The sequence below is a fragment of the Oncorhynchus keta genome, chromosome 10, assembly GCF_023373465.1.
Source record: "Oncorhynchus keta strain PuntledgeMale-10-30-2019 chromosome 10, Oket_V2, whole genome shotgun sequence".
Lineage (NCBI taxonomy): Eukaryota > Metazoa > Chordata > Actinopteri > Salmoniformes > Salmonidae > Oncorhynchus > Oncorhynchus keta.
In genome coordinates, this window is record NC_068430.1 from 6354342 (window position 1) to 6376392 (window position 22051).

General features: G+C 44.4%; 1 protein-coding gene across 1 annotated transcript in view; it reads left to right on the forward strand.

Annotated features, from left to right (window-relative positions):
• LOC118378225 (glutamate receptor-interacting protein 2-like) overlaps positions 1-22051 on the forward strand; it is a 185390-nt gene that overhangs the window by 122454 nt on the left and 40885 nt on the right. The window contains exons 15-19 of the mRNA XM_052528611.1: positions 3223-3286; positions 3786-3931; positions 7414-7558; positions 11120-11259; positions 19774-19962. Of these exons, the coding sequence (XP_052384571.1) occupies positions 3223-3286; positions 3786-3931; positions 7414-7558; positions 11120-11259; positions 19774-19962 (684 nt within the window). The remainder of the gene's footprint in view (positions 1-3222; positions 3287-3785; positions 3932-7413; positions 7559-11119; positions 11260-19773; positions 19963-22051) is intronic.

Below are 22051 nucleotides of genomic sequence, written 5' to 3' on the forward strand. Positions count from 1 at the left end.
CACTTCTCCCAGATTTTCAAAATCTTCTTCTCCCTTAGCATTTAAGTCTTTAGCATTAGCTTTAGCATTAGCCCTTTTCACAAAAACAGTTCAATAAATCATTTACTTCTGAGGAGACTCTCAGTTAGATAGCAAATGTTCAGTTTTTCCTGAAAGATTTTTTGTGCAGGAGAAATCGCTCTGTTTGGTGCGTCCCAGTTTAAGTCCTCTCCCAATGATGTATCTTTAAGTCTTCTCGCACCGAAACAAAGGGCCCCTGGCAAATGTAGTCTCTTATGGCCAATCTTCCAATGATATGCCTACAAATACGCCACAATGCTGCAGACATCTTGGATGAACGGCAGAGCGCATAAGCTCGTTCACAGCATATTCACAGCCATATAAGGAGACGTTAGTAAACACAGCGTCAAAAATCCTGTTCATTTCCTGTTTGAAGTTTCATCTTGGTTTCGCCTGTAGCATTAGTTCTGGGGCACTCACAGATAATATCTTTGCAGTTTTGGAAACGTCAGAGTTTTGTCTTTCCAAGGCTGTCAATTCCATGCATAGTCGAGCATCTTTTCGTGACAAAATATTGCGCTTAAAACGGGCACGTCTTTTTATCCAATAATGACATAGCGCCCCCATAGGTTGAAGAGGTTAAGTCTTCTCCTCCCCTTTAAGTCTCTCCTCCCCTTTAATTCTTCTCCTCTCCTTTAAGTCTTCTCCTCCCCTTTAATTCCTCTCCTTTAAGTCTTCTCCTCCCCTTTAAGTCTCTCCTCTCCTTTAATTCTTCTCCTCCCCTTTAAGTCTTCTCCTCCCCTTTAAGTCTCTCCTCCCCTTTAAGTCTCTCCTCCCCTTTAATTCTTCTCCTCTCCTTTAAGTCTTCTCCTCCCCTTTAATTCCTCTCCTTTAAGTCTTCTCCTCCCCTTTAAGTCTCTCCTCTCCTTTAATTCTTCTCCTCCCCTTTAAGTCTCTCCTCCCCTTTAATTCTTCTCCTCTCCTTTAAGTCCTCTCCTCCCCTTTAATTCCTCTCCTTTAAGTGTTCTCCTCCCCTTTAATTCCTCTCCTTTAAGTCTCTCCTCCCCTTTAAGTCTTCTCCTCCCCTTTAATTCCTCTCCTTTAAGTCTTCTTCTCCCCTTTAAGTCTTCTCCTCCCCTTTAATAAGTCTCTCCTCCCCTTTAAGTCTTCTCCTCCCCTTTAATTCCTCTCCTTTAAGTCTTCTCCTCCCCTTTAAGGTTCAATGAAATAAAAATGAATTAAGGTTAAATAAAATAAAATAAATAATGGGTTAGTTAAATAAAGAAAGAAAAAAAAAGACAAATAATCCAAAAGTATCTCAAAATGATTGTGAATTTTAAGAAAGTCACTTATAGATGATTTTAACAGATCCCCAAACAATTCTGATGTCGGTCCCAATGACTTGAATGGTATTTGTGCCACTAAATATGTGCATGTGGAAACAGTGTCAGGGAAACTACACCAAAGCATGAATTGTTGTCATACCTTGACCATAGACTGCTTACAGGGTAAGGAAACCAATGAGTCATTCTGTCTTCAGGTTCTGTCTTCAGTAGCGGAACCCCACAAGGGTCTCCATGCCACGTTGTATATTGGAGAGTTTCTTCTGGAACATTACCAATAGCCAGCTGTTGATCTGCCTTTCTGTTCACTTCAATCTCAGTTTTTCTTTTGACAAGAAAATATATATATATATATACACAGACACATACCTTCGCCAAATACATTTAAACTCAGTTTTTCACAATTCCTGACATTTAATCCAAGTAAAAATTCCCTGTCTTAGGTCAGTAAGGATCACCACTTTATTTTAAGAATGTGAAATGTCAGAATAATAGTAGGGAGAGTGATTTATTTTAACTTCTATTTCTTTCATCACATTCCCAGAGGGTCAGAAGTTTACATACACTCAATTAGTATTTGGTAGCATTGCCTTTAAATTGATTATCTTGGGTCAAACGTTTCGGGTAGCCTTCCACAAGCTTCCCACAATAAGTTGGGTGGATTTTGGCCTATTCCTTGTGACAGAGCTGGTGTAACTGAGTCAAGTTTGTTTGGCCTCCTTGCTCGCACACGCTTTTTCAGTTCTGCCCACAAATTTTCTAAGGGATTGAGGTCAGGGCTTTGTGATGGCCACTCCAATACCTTGACTTTGTTGTCCTTGAGCCATTTTTCCACAACTTTGGAAGTATGCTTGGGGTCATTGTCTATTTGGAAGACCCATTTGCGACCAAGCTTTAACTTCCTGACTGATGTTTTGAGATGTTGCTTCAATATATCCACAGAATTTTCATTCCTCATGATGCCATCTATTTTGTGAAGTGCACCAGTCCCTCCTACAGCAAAGCACCCCCAAAACATGATGCTGACACACCCGTGCTTCATGGTTGGGATGGTGTTCTTCGGTTTGCAAGCCTCCCCCTTTTTCCTCCAAACATAACGATGGTCATTATGGCCAAACAGTTCTATTTTTTTTCATCAGACCAGAGGACATTTCTCCAAAAGTACGATCTGTGTCCCCATGTGCAGTTGCAAACTGTAGTCTGGCTTTTTTATGGTGGTTTTGGAGCAGTGTCTTCTTCCTTGCTGAGCGGCCTTTAAAGTTATGTCGATATAGGGCTTGTTTAACTGTGAATATAGATACATTTGTATCTGTTTCCTCCAGCATCTTCACAAGATCCTTTCCTGTTGTTCTGGGTTTGATTTGTACTTTTCGCACCAAAGTACGTTCATCTCTAGGAGACAGAACCTGTCTTCTTCCTGAGCGGTATGACGGCTGCGTGGGTCCATGGTGTTTATACTTGCGGACTATCGTTTGTGCAGATGAACATGGTAACTTCAGGCGTTCAGAAATTGCTCCCAAAGGTGAACCAGACTTGAACAAGAAATTTGTGGAGTGGTTGAAAAATGAGTTTTTTAATGACCCCAACATAACTGTATGTAAACTTCCGACTTCAACTGTACATATGTTACAACACACATGTACACACACACACACACACACACACACACACACACACACACACACACACACACACACACACACACACACACACACACACACACACACACACACACACACACACACACACACACACACACACACACACACACACACACACACACAGAGGAAGAACCAACATTTGATGAAACTATGTGCATCAGTAACTAACATTAGCTGACCTCTCTCCTCCTCATTCTCTCTTCTCCTGTCCCTCACAGCCAGTAAGAAATCTGGAGAGCCGTTAATCATCTCAGACATTAAGAAAGGCAGCATGGCTCACAGGTACAGTATGATACAGGAAAATGGGTGGCTTCAGGCCACAGACAGGTACAGTATGGATGGCTTCAGGCCACAGATGAATGACTTGGGTTAAATTGTTTGAGAGAGAGACAGTAATGTAGTCCTCCTACAGAGACAGTAATGTAGTCCTCCCACAGAGAGAGACAGTAATGTAGTCCTCCCACAGAGAGAGTAATGTAGTCCTCCCACAGAGAGAGACAGTAATGTAGTCCTCCTACAGAGAGAGACAGTAATGTAGTCCTCTTTCTATCCCTCTCTCTCTTTTACCCCTCTCTCTCTCTTTCTCTGCCCCTCCCTCTCTCTACCTTTCTCTTTCCCTCTCTCTCTATCCCTCTCTCTCTCTTACCCCTCTCTCTCTTTCCCTGCCCCTCCCCTCTCTCTCTCTCTCTCTCTCTCTCTCTCTCTCTCTCTCTCTCTCTCTCTCTCTCTCTCTCTCTCTCTACACCCTCCATCTCATCCTCTCGCTACTCCATTCCCCCAGGACTGGTACCTTGGAGCCTGGGGACAAGCTCCTGGCCATAGACAACATCAGACTGGAGAGCTGTTCTATGGAAGACGCCTGTCAGATCCTAGAACAGGCCGAGGACCTGGTTAAACTCAAGATCCGTAAGGACGAAGACAACTCTGGTGAGCCTGTTTCGGTGCCTGGCTGGGAGGCAGTTATGTCAAACACCTGCACAATGTCGGATGCTTCCATTCAACCAGAAGATCAAATCAAATCGAAGTTTATTGGTTGCAGACACAGTTTAGCAGATGTTACAGTGAGTGCAGCGAAAGGTTTATATGAATGGCTCTGAACAATGCACTAAAATGTCAATCAAGTACACAAATAATTGTTTTGATACTGATCAATTCAATTAGCTTATTGATCAATGAAGCAATAGGTATGATCATTGGAGAACTAAGGCAGTGATTAGTTAAACAAGCCAAATAAACAAACCAACATGAAGGCAACATTATGCCTTATGTATATAATGAACATGAGTTACAGTACCAGGCTCCACCACAGGGTGGCAGTATTGTCTGAAAATATCCACAACCGTTTGTTCTCCCCGTCTGACATAATCACGATGTAACAATTATCACCCATCAGTATTCCAGTGTTTTAGACCCACCAATAGCTAGCTATACATGATGAATAGTAGTAACCTGTTACATAGTTCATGCTCTCTACCAAATATCAGATGCAGCTCTAGGAATAGCAGATAGGTTTAATAATGTTGCTGTCTGACGTGATGAAAGTGTTACTTTAGTTCAGCTGTAGCTGAAGATATCTGTTATCTTCCTCGCCCCGCCTCGCCTCGCCTCTCCTCTACTCGCCTCGCCTCTCCTCGCCTGTCTCCTCTCCTCTCCTCGCCTCGCCTCTCGCCTTTCTCCTCTCGCCTTTCTCTCCTCTCCTCTCTACTCCTCTCCTCTCCTCTCCTCGCCTCTCCTCTCCTCTCGCCTTTCTCCTCTCGCCTTTCTCCTCTCGCCTTTCTCTCCTCTCCTCTCCTCTCCTCTCCTCTCCTCTCCTCTCCTCTCCTCTCCTCTCCTCTCCTCTCCTCTCCTCTCCTCTCCCTCTCCTCTCCTCTCCTCTCCTCTCCTCTCCTCTCCTCTCCTCTCCTCTCCCTCCTCCCCTCCCCTCTCCTCTCCTCTCCTCCTCCTCTCCTCTCCCCTCTCCTCTCCTCTCCTCTCCTCCCCTCCTCTCCTCCAAACCTTTTCTCTCCCTTCTTACTCTCCAGTGGTGGGATCTGAGAACATGTTTCACACATGACCGACACTATATATACACACAAAAGTATATGGACACCCCTTTAAATGAGTGGATTTGCCTATTTCAGCCACACCCGGGGGAGTATAAAATCAAGGACACAGCCATGCAATCTCCATAGACAAACATTGGCAGTAGAATGACCTTACTGAAGGGCTTAGTGACTTTCAACGTGGCACCGTCATAGGATGCCACCTTTCCAACAAGTCAGTTTGTCACATTTCTGTCCTGATAGAGCTGCCCCCGGTCAACTGTAAGTGCTGTAATTGTGAAGTGGAAACGTCTAGGAGCAACAACGGCTCAGCCGTGAAGTGGTAGGCCACACAAGCTCACAGAACGGGACCGCCGAGTGCTGAAGCGTGTAGTGCGTAAAAATCTTCTTTCCTCGGTTGCAACTCTCACTACCGACTTCCAAACGGCCTCTGGAAGCAACGGCAGCACAAGAACTGTTCATCGGGAGCTTCATGAAATGGTTTTCCATGGCCGAGCAGCCGCACACAAGCCTAAGATCACCATGCCCAATGCCAAGCGTTGGCTGCAGTGGTGTAAAGCTCATCATCATTAGACTCTAGAACAGTGGAAACTGGTTCTCTGGAGTGATGAATCACGCTTCACCATCTGGCAGTCCGACGGACGAATCTGGGTTTGGCAGATGCCAGGAGAACGCTACCTGCCCCAATGCATAGTACCAACTGTAAAGTTTGGTGAAGGAGGAATAATGGCATGGGGTTGTTTTTCATGGTTTGGGCCCTTTAGTTCCAGTGAAGGGAAATCTTAATGCTACAGCAGACAATGACATTCTAGACAATTCTGTGCTTCCAACTTTGTGGCAACAGTTTGGGGAAGGGCCTTTCCTGTTTCAGCATGACAATGCCCACGTTCACAAAGAGAGGTCCATACAGAAATGGTTTGTCGAGATTGGTGTGACTGAACAGATCCCTGACCTCAAACCAATTTAACACCTTTGGGATGAATTGGAACACCGACTGTGAGCCAGGACTAATTGCCCAACATCAGTGCCCGACCTCACTAATGCTCTTGTGGCTGAATGGAAGCAAGTCACTGCAGCAACGTTCCAACATCTAGTGGAAAACATTCCCAGAAGAGTGGAGGCTGTTATAGCAGCAATGTTCCAACATCTAGAGGACAGCCTTCCCAGAAGAGTGGAGGCTGTTATAGCAGCAATGTTCCAACATCTAGTGGAAAGCCTTCCCAGAAGAGTGGAGGCTGTTATAGCAGCAACGTTCCAACATCTAGTGGAAAGCCTTCCCAGAAGAGTGGAGGCTGTTATAGCAGCAACGTTCCAACATCTAGTGGAAAGCCTTCCCAGAAGAGTGGAGGCTGTTATAGCAGCAATGTTCCAACATCTAGTGGAAAGCCTTCCCAGAAGAGTGGAGGCTGTTATAGCAGCAATGTTCCAACATCTAGTGGAAAGCCTTCCCAGAAGAGTGGAGGGTGTTATAGCAGCAAAGGGGGGACCAACACAGTCAATGCTAATTCCTCTATGCATGTATCTTAGGGAAAGTGAATATAATTTCTTATCTTTCAGTCATTTTTCAAGTTGAATGCCAGTGCATTGTGGATGTTTGAGATGTTTAGGGAACTGAATTATTATCTGTTATTATTATTATTATTATTTGCTTTAAGGTTTAGTTATGTTATGCCCTGAAGACATCTCTTCCTTCCTGTCTCTCTCTTTCTCTCTCTATTGGCCTCTCTCTTTCTCTAATGGTCCCACCCTCTCTCTTTCTCTCTCTATTGGCCTCTCTCTTTCTCTAATGGTACCACCCTCTCTCTTTCTCTCTCTATTGGCCTCTCTCTTTCTCTAATGGTCCCACCCTCTCTCTTTCTCTCTCTATTGGCCTCTCTCTTTCTCTAATGGTCCCACCCTCTCTCTTTCTCTCTCTATTGGCCTCTCTCTTTCTCTAATGGTCCCACCCTCTCTCTTTCTCTCTCTATTGGCCTCTCTCTTTCTCTAATGGTCCCACCCTCTCTCTTTCTCTATTGGCCTCTCTCTTTCTCTATTGGCCTCTCTCTTTCTCTATTGGCCTCTCTCTTTCTCTATTGGCCTCTCTCTTTCTCTATTGGCCTCTCTCTTTCTCTATTGGCCTCTCTCTTTCTCTATTGGCCTCTCTCTTTCTCTATTGGCCTCTCTCTTTCTCTAATGGCCTCTCTCTTTCTCTATTGGCCTCTCTCTTTCTCTAATGGCCCCCTCTTTCTCTAATGGCCTCTCCCTCTCTCTATTGGCCTCTCTCTTTCTCTAATGGCCCCCTCTTTCTCTAATGGCCTCTCCCTCTCTCTATTGGCCTTTCTCTTTCTCTAATGGCCCCACCCTCTCCCTCTCCCTCCCCCCTTCTAGATGAACAGGAGACGTCTGGTTTAATCATCTACACGGTGGAGCTGAAGAGATATGGAGGCCCGCTGGGGATCACCATCTCAGGCACGGAGGAGCCCTTTGACCCCATCGTCATCTCTGGCCTCACCAAGCGGGGCCTGGCTGAAAGGTGAGACCCGGGGATCCTGGAACCTAGCTGCCAACCTTGGCCAGTGTTTTTTTCCACTGACTGTGGGGTTAGAGCCGACCTCTCCTAGCGCTTCTCTATCCCCTACCCATCCGGCCAAGAGGAGGCTGGTTCAGAGGCGAGAAAAAAGAGGGACAGAGGATATGGGGAAAGGGAGGAGGGAGGAGGACAGGGATAAAGAGAACAGAGTGAATGTCATCGTTATTTTTTGGCCTCACGAAGAAGAGTAATGGCTGAGACCCACTAGTTCCAGACAGGTACTCTAGACCCAGAGACCCAGGCATCTGACCTACCCCACAAAGGCCTCTGACCGTGGGGCTAGAGCCAACCCGTCTATCCTTGTCGGCCCTGGTACTCTTCATACCTTTTTGTCCAAAGTATTTTCAGAAAAGGGTCGAGTAGGGAGGATGTGAGGAATCAAGGAAAGACTATTTGAAAGAGACCCAGTGTCGGTAAGGGCAGGAGGGGGCACTAGCCCCACGTTCAGAGGCCCTCTCCCCCTCTCTCTCGCTTCTCTCTCTCCTCTCTCCCCCTCTCTCTCTCCACTCTACCCCTCTAACTCTCCTCTCACCCCCTCTCTCTCTCCCCCTCTCCCTCTCCCCTCTCCCTCCCCTCTATCTGTCTCTCTCTCTTGTCTCCCCCTCTCTCTCTCTCTCTCTCTCTCTCTCTCTCTCTCTCTCTCTCAATCTCTCCCCCTCTCTCCCCCTCTCTCTTTCCAATCTCTCTCATCTCTCCCCCGCTCCCCTCTCTCTCCCCCCTTTCTCCCCCTTTCTCTATCTCTCCTCTCTCCCCTTTCTCTCTCTCTCTCTCCCCCTCTCACTCTGCTAATGTTTCTCCTCTCTCCCCCTCTCTCCCCTCTCTCCCCCTCTCTCTGCCTCTGTTTCTCCTCTCTCCCCTCTCTCCCCCTCTCTCTCCCTCTCTCTCCCCTCTCTAATCAATAAGGGGTTTTGCATTCTATGGAAAATAGAATGCGTAGTGTGTGGTCCCTCATCAATCAACACATAATACCCCATAATACCCCATAATACCCCATAATACCCCACAATACCCCATAATACCCCCATATACCCCACAATACCCCACAATACCCCACAATACCCCACAATACCCCACAATACCCCACAATACCCCACAATACCCCACAAAACCCCACAATACCCCACAATACCCCACAATACCCCACAATACCCCACAATACCCCACAATATACCCCACAATACCCCATAATACCCCATAATACCCCAATAATACCCCATAATACCCCACAATACCCCACAATACCCCACAATACCCCACAATACCCCACAATACCCCATAATACCCCATAATACCCCACAATACCCCACAATACCCCACAATACCCCACAATACCCCACAATACCCCATAATACCCCACAATACCCCATAATACCCCACAATACCCCACAATACCCCACAATACCCCACAATACCCCATACAACCCACATAATACCCACAATACCCCATAATACCCCATAATACCCCACAATACCCCACAATACCCCACAATACCCCATAATACCCCACAATACCCCATAATACCCCATAATACCCCACAATACCCCACAATACCCCATAATACCCCACAATACCCCACAATACCCCATAATACCCCACAATACCCCATAATACCCCATAATACCCCACAATACCCCATAATACCCCATAATACCCCACAATACCCCACAATACCCCATAATACCCCACAATACCCCACAATACCCCATAATACCCCATAATGACAAAGCAAAAACTGTTTTAATTTTTCTTTTATATAAAATGTACACCTTGTGCAGCGATTACAGCCTTGTGTCTTCTTGGGTGTGACGCTGCAAGTTTGGCACACCTGTATTTGGGGAGTTTCTCCCATTCTTCTCTGCAGATCCGCTTATGCTCTGTCAGGTTGGATGGGGAGTGTTGCTGCACCGCTATCTCTCTCTCCAGAGATGTTTGATCGGGTTCAAGTCCGGGACACTCAAGGACATTCAGAGACTTGTCAAGAAGCCATTCCTGCGTTGTCTTGGCCGTGTGCTTAGGGTCGTTGTTCTGTTGGATGGTGAACCTTCGCCCCAGTCTGAGGTCCTGAGTGCTCTGGAGCAGGTTTTCATCAAGGATATCTCTGTACTTTTCTCTGTTAATCTTTTCCTCGATCCTGACTATTCTCCCAGTCCCTGAACTCCAATCAACTTGTAGAAACATCTCAAGGATGATCAATGGAAACAGGATGCACCTGAGTTCAATTTCGAGTCTCATAGCAAAGGGTCTGAATACTTATGTAAATAAGGTATTTATTTATTTTAAATATAAATTTGCAAAAAATGTCTAAAAACCTGTTTTAGCTTTGTCATTATAGGTATTGTGTGTAGATTAGAAACAAATATAACAAATATAAATGAATGAATTTTAGAATAAATCTGTGATGTAACAAAATGTGGAAATAGGGGAGGGGTCTGAATACTTTCGGAATTCACTGTTGTTGCCTTGGTAACCAAACAAACAGTCTAGCTAGTTTAGCTAACCAAACCCCTTAGACCCTTAGCCGTAGTAAATTGACGATATATACCACACCTCTTCTGGCCTTAATTTATTAACTAAACCTTCTATTTGAAATATTTTTAAAAGCTTTGCTTGATTGATTTTCTCTGGTGCAATGGAACTGATAGAATAGTCCCAAAAGTGCAAACCCCACCCATCTTGCTTTCCAGACAGGATCAATCAAACACTCAAAAGTATTTGAGGTCATTTTGGTAGGCTGTAGTATTTGTTTTCATTCCTATGATATCAAAATGTGACTTTTTAGTTAACTTTAAAGGGGCTTAAATAAATAAAAATTGGACTATTAAATTACTCACATATACCCATTGAATCTTTAAGAAGAGACATTGACTGACAACACAGCTCTTAGCTCCCTCAGTAGATGTTTTTAATAAATTTATCTTATTAACACTTTGTTCTAGCTAGCTATTTGTATAGGTAGCTATCAAGTAAACACACCTTATAAATACCTCATGAGCTCAGTTCAACTGTCATACCCCATCAGAACCCAAAATGTAACCTTGTTGTACTCCAATGTCTATAAACAAAGTCAATGCAAACAAACACTATTACTTCCAAACATTCTATCATGTTGATCTCCTGGATGGTGGGCCCTTGCATCCATTGCTCTGTCTATGAATTTTAGAGTGGTGGTATTTCTCCAGCTCCACCACTCGGATGTTTTCCACAGCAAGTGGCCGGGGTAACGCTTTGTTATGGTCTCAGACCAATTGGCTTCACCTATTATGCATTTCTACTGCTGTTATATAAACATCTCGTGTTTTTAAACGTGTTCTATGTGTTGGGTGGGTTAAGCAGGAATCATGGAAAATCTAAATTAGCTTAAAATAGATTTTCTCTCTCTCTCTCTCTCATCTATCTCTTATGTTTATCTTAGAATGACCCGTCTTATTTCTCAGCCACTATTATATTTCATGGAATACTGGCATACGTCTGGTGTAAACGGGGCCTGTCGTCTTCCTCTGTAGGACCGGAGCGATCCATGTGGGAGACCGTATTCTGGCTATCAACAGTGTCAGTCTGAAGGGCAAGCCGCTCAGCGAGGCCATTCACCTGCTACAGATGGCCGGGGAGACGGTCACACTCAAGATCAAGAAACAGGTCGACAGTAAGTGTTCAGAAAACCAATCAATCCAATCTTTTACAGTTACCCGGCCTAGACCCCAAAGAGAAAGCAGAAAGAGTGCAGTAACCACAACATGGGACTGAAGAAACAGATGTATGTGTTGTATAGTTATCAATATGTGTCTGTCTTCCTTAGGTGTCACTCTGCACCTATCCAAATCAGGTGTATGTTTCCCTTTTCCAAGGATATCAGGGGAGCCGCTAGAGTACAGACATCTGAGACGTAACCAGGATATCAGGGGAGCCGCTAGAGTACAGACATCTGAGACGTAACCAGGATATCAGGGGAGCCGCTAGAGTACAGACATCTGAGACGTAACCAGGATATCAGGGGAGCCGCTAGAGTACAGACATCTGAGACGTAACCAGGATATCAGGGGAGCCGCTAGAGTACAGACATCTGAGACGTAACCAGCCATTTGTAGTTTGACATTTAAATATACTAACAACGACAGGCAGGCTGAGTGAGTTTGCTACAGAGTTCTGCTGGTAGCTTCCCTCTGATGCTGTGCTGCTGCTCTGGGATCCTCTCTGTCTCACCTGTCCAGGCTCCAGCTCAGATACATACTGCTTGTTGTCTTAGAGAATCCTATAACAGGTTTATGTGGTTCTAAGGTTTTCCTCCCCATAAAACCAGCAAAACACGTCATTATGTACAAAAAAAGGATGTCACGCCTTGACCTCAGAGATCCTTTTTATTCTCTATTTGGTTAGGTCGGGGTGTGACTAGGGTGGGCAATCTATGGTTTCTATTTCTTTGTTGGCCGGGTATGGTTCCCAGTCAGAGGCAGCTATCTATCGTTGTCTCTGATTGGGGATCATACTTAGGCAGCCTTTTTCCACCTGTAGTTTGTGGAATCTTGTTTTTGGTGCTGTGCAGTTTATCCCAACTAGACGTTACGTTTCGTTTTGTGTTTATTGTTTTTTCGGTATTCATTTAATAAATTAAAATGTACGCCTACCACGCGGCACCTTGGTTCCGAGAGGTCGCAACAGAAGATCCCACAACAAACGGACCAAGCAGCGTGGCCAGGAGGAGCAGGGATCCTGGGCACGGGAGACAAGGGAGTGGAGGACTTCCTGGACTGGGAGGAGATCATGGCCGGAGACAAGGGAGTGGAGGACTTCCTGGATATGGGAGGAGATCATGGCAGGAGACAAGGGAGTGTAGGACTTCCTGGACGTGGGAGGAGATCATGGCAGGAGACAAGGGAGTGGAGGACTTCCTGGATATGGGAGGAGATCATGGCAGGAGACAAGGGAGTGGAGGACTTCCTGGACTGGAAGGAGATCATGGCAGGAGACAAGGGAGTGGAGGACTTCCTGGACTGGAAGGAGATCATGGCAGGAGACAAGGGAGTGGAGGACTTCCTGGACTGGAAGGAGATCATGGCAGGAGACAAGGGAGTGGAGGACTTCCTGGACTGGAAGGAGATCATGGCAGGAGACAAGGGAGTGGAGGACTTCCTGGACTGGAAGGAGATCATGGCAGGAGACAAGGGAGTGGAGGACTTCCTGGATATGGGAGGAGATCATGGCAGGAGACAAGGGAGTGGAGGACTTCCTGGACTGGAAGGAGATCATGGCAGGAGACAAGGGAGTGGAGGACTTCCTGGATATGGGAGGAGATCATGGCAGGAGACAAGGGAGTGGAGGACTTCCTGGACTGGAAGGAGATCATGGCAGGAGACAAGGGAGTGGAGGACTTCCTGGACTGGAAGGAGATCATGGCAGGAGACAAGGGAGTGGAGGACTTCCTGGACTGGAAGGAGATCATGGCAGGAGACAAGGGAGTGGAGGACTTCCTGGACTGGAAGGAGATCATGGCAGGAGACAAGGGAGTGGAGGACTTCCTGGACTGGAAGGAGATCATGGCAGGAGACAAGGGAGTGGAGGACTTCCTGGACTGGAAGGAGATCATGGCAGGAGACAAGGGAGTGGAGGACTTCCTGGATATGGGAGGAGATCATGGCAGGAGACAAGGGAGTGGAGGACTTCCTGGACTGGAAGGAGATCATGGCAGGAGACAAGGGAGTGGAGGACTTCCTGGATATGGGAGGAGATCATGGCAGGAGACAAGGGAGTGGAGGACTTCCTGGACTGGAAGGAGATCATGGCAGGAGACAAGGGAGTGGAGGACTTCCTGGACTGGAAGGAGATCATGGCAGGAGACAAGGGAGTGGAGGACTTCCTGGACTGGAAGGAGATCATGGCAGGAGACAAGGGAGTGGAGGACTTCCTGGACTGGAAGGAGATCATGGCAGGAGACAAGGGAGTGGAGGACTTCCTGGACTGGAAGGAGATCATGGCAGGAGACAAGGGAGTGGAGGACTTCCTGGACTGGAAGGAGATCATGGCAGGAGACAAGGGAGTGGAGGACTTCCTGGACTGGAAGGAGATCATGGCAGGAGACAAGGGAGTGGAGGACTTCCTGGATATGGGAGGAGATCATGGCAGGAGACAAGGGAGTGGAGGACTTCCTGGACTGGAAGGAGATCATGGCAGGAGACAAGGGAGTGGAGGACTTCCTGGATATGGGAGGAGATCATGGCAGGAGACAAGGGAGTGGAGGACTTCCTGGACTGGAAGGAGATCATGGCAGGAGACAAGGGAGTGGAGGACTTCCTGGACTGGAAGGAGATCATGGCAGGAGACAAGGGAGTGGAGGACTTCCTGGACTGGAAGGAGATCATGGCAGGAGACAAGGGAGTGGAGGACTTCCTGGACTGGAAGGAGATCATGGCAGGAGACAAGGGAGTGGAGGACTTCCTGGACTGGAAGGAGATCATGGCAGGAGACAAGGGAGTGGAGGACTTCCTGGACTGGAAGGAGATCATGGCAGGAGACAAGGGAGTGGAGGACTTCCTGGATATGGGAGGAGATCATGGCAGGAGACAAGGGAGTGGAGGACTTCCTGGACTGGAAGGAGATCATGGCAGGAGACAAGGGAGTGGAGGACTTCCTGGATATGGGAGGAGATCATGGCAGGAGACAAGGGAGTGGAGGACTTCCTGGACTGGAAGGAGATCATGGCAGGAGACAAGGGAGTGGAGGACTTCCTGGACTGGAAGGAGATCATGGCAGGAGACAAGGGAGTGGAGGACTTCCTGGACTGGAAGGAGATCATGGCAGGAGACAAGGGAGTGGAGGACTTCCTGGACTGGAAGGAGATCATGGCAGGAGACAAGGGAGTGGAGGACTTCCTGGACTGGAAGGAGATCATGGCAGGAGACAAGGGAGTGGAGGACTTCCTGGACTGGAAGGAGATCATGGCAGGAGACAAGGGAGTGGAGGACTTCCTGGACTGGAAGGAGATCATGGCAGGAGACAAGGGAGTGGAGGACTTCCTGGACTGGAAGGAGATCATGGCAGGAGACAAGGGAGTGGAGCACTTCCTGGACTGGAAGGAGATCATGGCAGGAGACAAGGGAGTGGAGGACTTCCTGGACTGGAAGGAGATCATGGCAGGAGACAAGGGAGTGGAGGACTTCCTGGACTGGAAGGAGATCATGGCAGGAGACAAGGGAGTGGAGGACTTCCTGGACTGGAAGGAGATCATGGCAGGAGACAAGGGAGTGGAGGACTTCCTGGACTGGAAGGAGATCATGGCAGGAGACAAGGGAGTGGAGGACTTCCTGGACTGGAAGGAGATCATGGCAGGAGACAAGGGAGTGGAGGACTTCCTGGACTGGAAGGAGATCATGGCCGTAGACAAGGGAGTGGAGGACTTCCTGGACTGGAAGGAGTTCATGGCAGGAGACAAGGGAGTGGAGGACTTCCTGGACTGGAAGGAGTTCATGGCAGGAGACAAGGGAGTGGAGGACTTCCTGGACTGGAAGGAGATCATGGCAGGAGACAAGGGAGTGGAGGACTTCCTGGACTGGAAGGAGATCATGGCAGGAGACAAGGGAGTGTAGGACTTCCTGGACTGGAAGGAGATCATGGCAGGAGACAAGGGAGTGGAGGACTTCCTGGACTGGAAGGAGATCATGGCAGGAGACAAGGGAGTGTAGGACTTCCTGGACGTGGAAGGAGATCATGGCAGGAGACAAGGGAGTGGAGGACTTCCTGGACTGGAAGGAGATCATGGCCGTAGACAAGGGAGTGGAGGACTTCCTGGACTGGAAGGAGATCATGGCAGGAGACAAGAGCCTGCCATGGAAGCAGACGGAGGCAGCAAGGGAGGAACAACTACGACCCCGGGGTTCGCGACCATGACGGAAGCCCGAAAGGCAGCCCCAAAAACCTTTTGGGGTGGGGCACACGGGGTGGTTGGTAGAACCAGGGTTGGAACCATAGCCAACTCCCCGTACTCACGTGGGGAGCGTGTGACCAGTCAGGCACCATGTTTTGCAGTGATACGCACTGTGTCTCCAATGCGGATTCTCAGCCCGGTGTGTTCTGTGCCAGCTCCCAGCACTTGCCGTGCGAAAGTGGGCATCTGTCCAGGATGGGTGGTGCCAGCTCAGCATGCCTGGTCTCCAGTACGCCTCCCCAGTCCAGGATATCCTGCGCCGGCTCTATGCGCTGTATCTCCGGTGTGCCTTCACAGCCCAGTGTGTCCTGTGCCAGCTCCCCGCACTTTCCGCGCGAAGGTGGTTCTTTGTCCAGAACGCGTTGTGCCAGCTCCACGCTCCAGACCACCAGTGCACCTGCACGGCCCAGTATATCCTGCGCCGGCCATACGTACTGTGTCTCCAGTACGCCTTCACAGACCAGTGCGTCCTGTGCCAGCTCCATGCACCCAGCCTCCAGTGCGTGTCTCCAGCCTGGTACGTCCTGTGCCTGCTCCACGCACAAATCCTCCAGTGATGATCCAAGGCCCGAAGCCTCCAGGGATGATCCATGGCCCGAAGCCTCCAGTGATGATCCATGGCCCAAAGCCTCCAGTGATGATCCATGGCCCGAAGCCTCCAGTGATGATCCATGGCCCGAAGCCTGTAGTGATGATCCATGGCCCGAAGCCTGTAGTGATGATCCATGGCCCGAAGCCGCCAGTGATGATCCATGGCCCAAAGCCTCCAGTGATGATCCATGGCCCGAAGCCTCCAGTGATGATCCATGGCCCGAAGCCTCCAGTGATGATCCATGGCACGAAGCCTCCAGTGATGATCCATGGCCCGAAGCCTCCAGTGATGATCCATGGCACGAAGCCTCCAGTGATGATCCATGGCCCGAAGCCTCCAGTGATGATCCATGGCCCGAAGCCTCCAGTGATGATCCATGGCCCGAAGCCTCCAGTGGTGATCCATGGCCCGAAGCCTCCAGTGATGATCCATGGATCGGGAGTCTCCAGTGGCGGTTCCCAGTCCGGAGCCTTCTGAGGCGATCCACGGTCCGGAGTCCCCGACGACGATCTACGGTCCGGAATCCCCGACGACAATCTACGGTCCGGAGTCCCCGACGACGATCCACGGTCCGGAGTCCCCGACGACGATCCGAAGTTCCGGAGTCCCCGACGACGATCCACGGTCCGGAGTCCCCGACGACGATCCCCACACCAGAGGCGCCACCGTAGTTGGCGGAGCCACGAGCGGAGCGGGGTACTGTGTATTTGAGATCAATAATGTACTGTGTATTTGAGATCAATAATGTACTGTGTATTTGAGATCCATAATGTACTGTGTATTTGAGATTCATAATGTACTGTGTATTTGAGATTCATAATGTACTGTGTATTTGAAACTCATAATGTACTGTATATTTGAGATTCATAATGTACTGTGTATTTGAGATTGATAATGTACTGTGTATTTGAAACTCATAATGTACTGTGTATTTGAGATTCATAATGTACTGTGTATTTGAGATTCATAATGTACTGTGTATTTGAGATTCATAATGTATTGTGTATTTGAGATTCATAATGTATTGTGTATTTGAAACTCATAATGTACTGTGTATTTGAGATTCATAATGTACTGTGTATTTGAGATTCATAATGTATTGTGTATTTGAGATTCATAATGTATTGTGTATTTGAAATCCATAATGTACTGTGTATTTGAGATTCATAATGTAATGTGTATTTGAGATTCGTAATGTACTGTGTATTTGAGTACATAATGTACTGTGTATTTGAGATTCATAATGTACTGTGTATTTGAGATCCATAATGTACTGTGTATTTGAGATTCATAATGTACTGTGTATTTGAGATTCATAATGTACTGTGTATTTGAAACTCATAATGTACTGTATATTTGAGATTCATAATGTACTGTGTATTTGAGATTCATAATGTACTGTGTATTTGAAACTCATAATGTACTGTGTATTTGAGATTCATAATGTACTGTGTATTTGAGATTCATAATGTACTGTGTATTTGAGATTCATAATGTATTGTGTATTTGAGATTCATAATGTATTGTGTATTTGAAACTCATAATGTACTGTGTATTTGAGATTCATAATGTACTGTGTATTTGAGATTCATAATGTATTGTGTATTTGAGATTCATAATGTATTGTGTATTTGAAATCCATAATGTACTGTGTATTTGAGATTCATAATGTAATGTGTATTTGAGATTCGTAATGTACTGTGTATTTGAGTACATAATGTACTGTGTATTTGAGATTCATAATGTACTGTGTATTTGAGTACATAATGTACTGTGTATTTGAGTACATAATGTACTGTGTATTTGAGATCCATAATGTACTGTGTATTTGAGTACATAATGTACTGTGTATTTGAGTACATAATGTACTGTGTATTTGAGTACATAATGTACTGTGTATTTGAGATCCATAATGTACTGTGTATTTGAGTACATAATGTACTGTGTGTTTGAGATCCATAATGTACTGTGTATTTGAGATTCATAATGTACTGTGTATTTGAGATTCATAATGTATTGTGTATTTGAGATTCATAATGTATTGTGTATTTGAAACTCATAATGTACTGTGTATTTGAGATTCATAATGTACTGTGTATTTGAGATTCATAATGTATTGTGTATTTGAAATCCATAATGTACTGTGTATTTGAAACTCATAATGTACGGTGTATTTGAGTACATAATGTACTGTGTATTTGAGATCCATAATGTACTGTGTATTTGAGATTCATAATGTACTGTGTGTTTGAGATCCATAATGTACTGTGTGTTTGAGATCCATAATCTACTGTGTATTTGAGTACATAATGTACTGTGTATTTGAGATCCATAATGTACTGTGTATTTGAGATCCATAATGTACTGTGTATTTGAGAATCTTAATATACTGTGTATTTTAGTACATAAAGTACTGTGTATTTCAGTACATAATGTACTGTGTATTTGAGATTCATAATGTACTGTATATTTGAGATCCATAATGTACTGTGTATTTGAGATCCATAATGTACTGTGTGTTTGAGATCCATAATGTACTGTGTATTTGAGTACATAATGTACTGTGTATTTGAGATCCATAATGTACTGTGTATTTGAGATCCATAATGTACTGTGTATTTGAGATCCATAATGTACTGTGTATTTGAGATCCATAATGTACTGTGTATTTGAGATCCATAATGTACTGTGTATTTGAGTACATAATGTACTGTGTATTTGAGTACATAATGTACTGTGTATTTGAGTACATAATGTACTGTGTATTTGAGATCCATAATGTACTGTGTATTTGAGATCCATAATGTCCTGTGTATTTGAGATCCATAATGTACTGTGTATTTGAGTACATAATGTACTGTGTATTTGAGATTCATAATGTACTGTGTATTTGAGATTCATAATGTACTGTGTATTTGAGTGTATTTGAGTACATAATGTACTGTGTATTTGAGTACATAATGTACTGTGTATTTGAAAGTATTTGACAAATACATATTTGACCCAGGTTTGATATTTTCCTCCCACTCTTCGACGTCTCGTATGAGAACATAGTTTGCAACTTATCGGCGTCCCAAATCGCACCCTATTCCCTACCTAGTACACTACTTTAGACTCTATTCCCTACACAGTGCACTACTTTAGACCAGAGCCCTATAGAACCCTATTCCCTACATAGTGCACTACTTTAGACCCCATTCCCTACATAGTACACTACTTTAGACCAGAACCCTATGGCACCCTATTCCCTACATAGTGCACTACTTTAGACCCCATTCCCTACATAGTACACTACTTTAGATCAGAACCCTATGGCACCCTATTCCCTACATAGTGCACTACTTTAGACCCCATTTCCTACATAGTACACTACTTTAGACCAGAACCCTATGGCACCCTATTCCCTACATAGTGCACTACTTTAGACCCCATTCCCTACATAGTACACTACTTTAGACCAGAACCCTATGGCACCCTATTCCCTACATAGTGCACTACTTTAGACCCCATTTCCTACATAGTACACTACTTTAGACCAGAACCCTATGGCACCCTATTCCCTACATAGCACACTCCTGTTAAACATAGGCCATGTGCCCCGACAACACGCAGAGACCCTGAACAGATGCTCCTCTACTTCCTTCTTCCAGTGGCAGACGAGAAGAAGAAGGATGGAGAGATGGAGAATGATTTGAGTGACACGGAGGACGTGTCGGACATGACAGACTCTCAGAAGACCAACAAGCTGTCAGAGATCTACTCCACCACCATACCCAGTGTGGACTCTACCATGGAGTCCTGGGACGGATCTGGCATCGACGCGGGCTACGGAAGCCAAGGTAAAGACTAGTGGTAGACATGGTGAGACCAGGGTTAGGGTTAATGATAGGTCTACGCTTGGTGTATCACCATGTCCTGGGACGTCTCCTGCATCGATGCTGGCTAAGACATCCAAGGTTTGACCCCACAGGGCAGCATATACTCTATGGTGTTATAGTTGATATAATCTATGGTTCTATAGTTGATATAATCTATGGTTCTATAGTTGATATGTCTATGGTGTTATAGTTGATATAATATATGGTTCTATAGTTGATATAATATATGGTTCTATAGTTGATATAATCTATGGTTCTATAGTTGATATAATCTATGGTTCTATAGTTGATATGTCTATGGTTCTATAGTTGATATGTCTATGGTGTTATAGTTGATATGTCTATGGTGTTATAGTTGATATGTCTATGGTGTTATAGTTGATATAATCTATGGTTCTATAGTTGATATGTCTATGGTGTTATAGTTGATATAATATATGGTTCTATAGTTGATATAATATATGGTTCTATAGTTGATATAATCTATGGTTCTATAGTTGATATGTCTATGGTGTTATAGTTGATATAATCTATGGTTCTATAGTTGATATGTCTATGGTTCTATAGTTGATATGTCTATGGTGTTATAGTTGATATAATATATGGTTCTATAGTTGATATGTCTATGGTGTTATAGTTGATATGTCTATGGTTCTATAGTTGATATGTCTATGGTTCTATAGTTGATATAATCCATGGTTATATAGTTGATATAATCTATGGTTATATAATTGATGTAATCTATGGTTCTATAGTTGATATGTCTATGGTGTTATAGTTGATATGTCTATGGTTCTATAATTGATGTAATCTATGGTTCTATAGTTGATATGTATATGGTTCTATAGTTGATATGTCTATGGTTCTATAGTTGATATGTCTATGGTTATATAGTTGATATATCTATGGTTCTATAGTTGATGTAATCTATGGTTCTATAGTTGATATAATCTATGGTTCTATAGTTGATATAATCTATGGTTCTATAGTTGATATATCTATGGTTCTATAGTTGATATATCTATGGTGTTATAGTTGATGTAATCTATGGTTCTATAGTTGATATAATCTATGGTTCTATAGTTGATATGTCTATGGTTCTATAGTTGATATGTCTATGGTGTTATAGTTGATATGTCTATGGTTCTATAGTTGATATAATCTATGGTTATATAATTGATGTAATCTATGGTTCTATAGTTGATATGTCTATGGTGTTATAGTTGATATGTCTATGGTTCTATAATTGATGTAATCTATGGTTCTATAGTTGATATGTATATGGTTCTATAGTTGATATGTCTATGGTTCTATAGTTGATATGTCTATGGTTCTATAGTTGATATATCTATGGTTCTATAGTTGATGTAATCTATGGTTCTATAGTTGATATAATCTATGGTTCTATAGTTGATATAATCTATGGTTCTATAGTTGATATATCTATGGTTCTATAGTTGATATATCTATGGTGTTATAGTTGATGTAATCTATGGTTCTATAGTTGATATAATCTATGGTTCTATCGTTGATATAATCTATGGTTCTATAGTTGATATAATCTATGGTTCTATAGTTGATATAATCTATGGTTATGTAATTGATGTACTATATGGTTCTATAGTTGATATGTCTATGGTTCTATAGTTGATATATCTATGGTTCTATAGTTGATATAATCTATGGTTCTATAGTTGATATAATCTATGGTTCTATAGTTGATATAATCTATGGTTCTATAGTTGATATAATCTATGGTTCTATAGTTGATATAATCTATGGTTCTTTAGTTGATATAATCTATGGTTCTATAGTTGATATAATCTATGGTTCTATAGTTGATATAATCTATGGTTCTATAGTTGATATATCTATGGTGTTATAGTTGATATAATCTATGGTTCTATAGTTGATATATCTATGGTTCTATAGTTGATATATCTATGGTGTTATAGTTGATATAATCTATGGTTCTATAGTTGATATAATCTATGGTTCTATAGTTGATATAATCTATGGTTCTATAGTTGATATAATCTATGGTTCTATC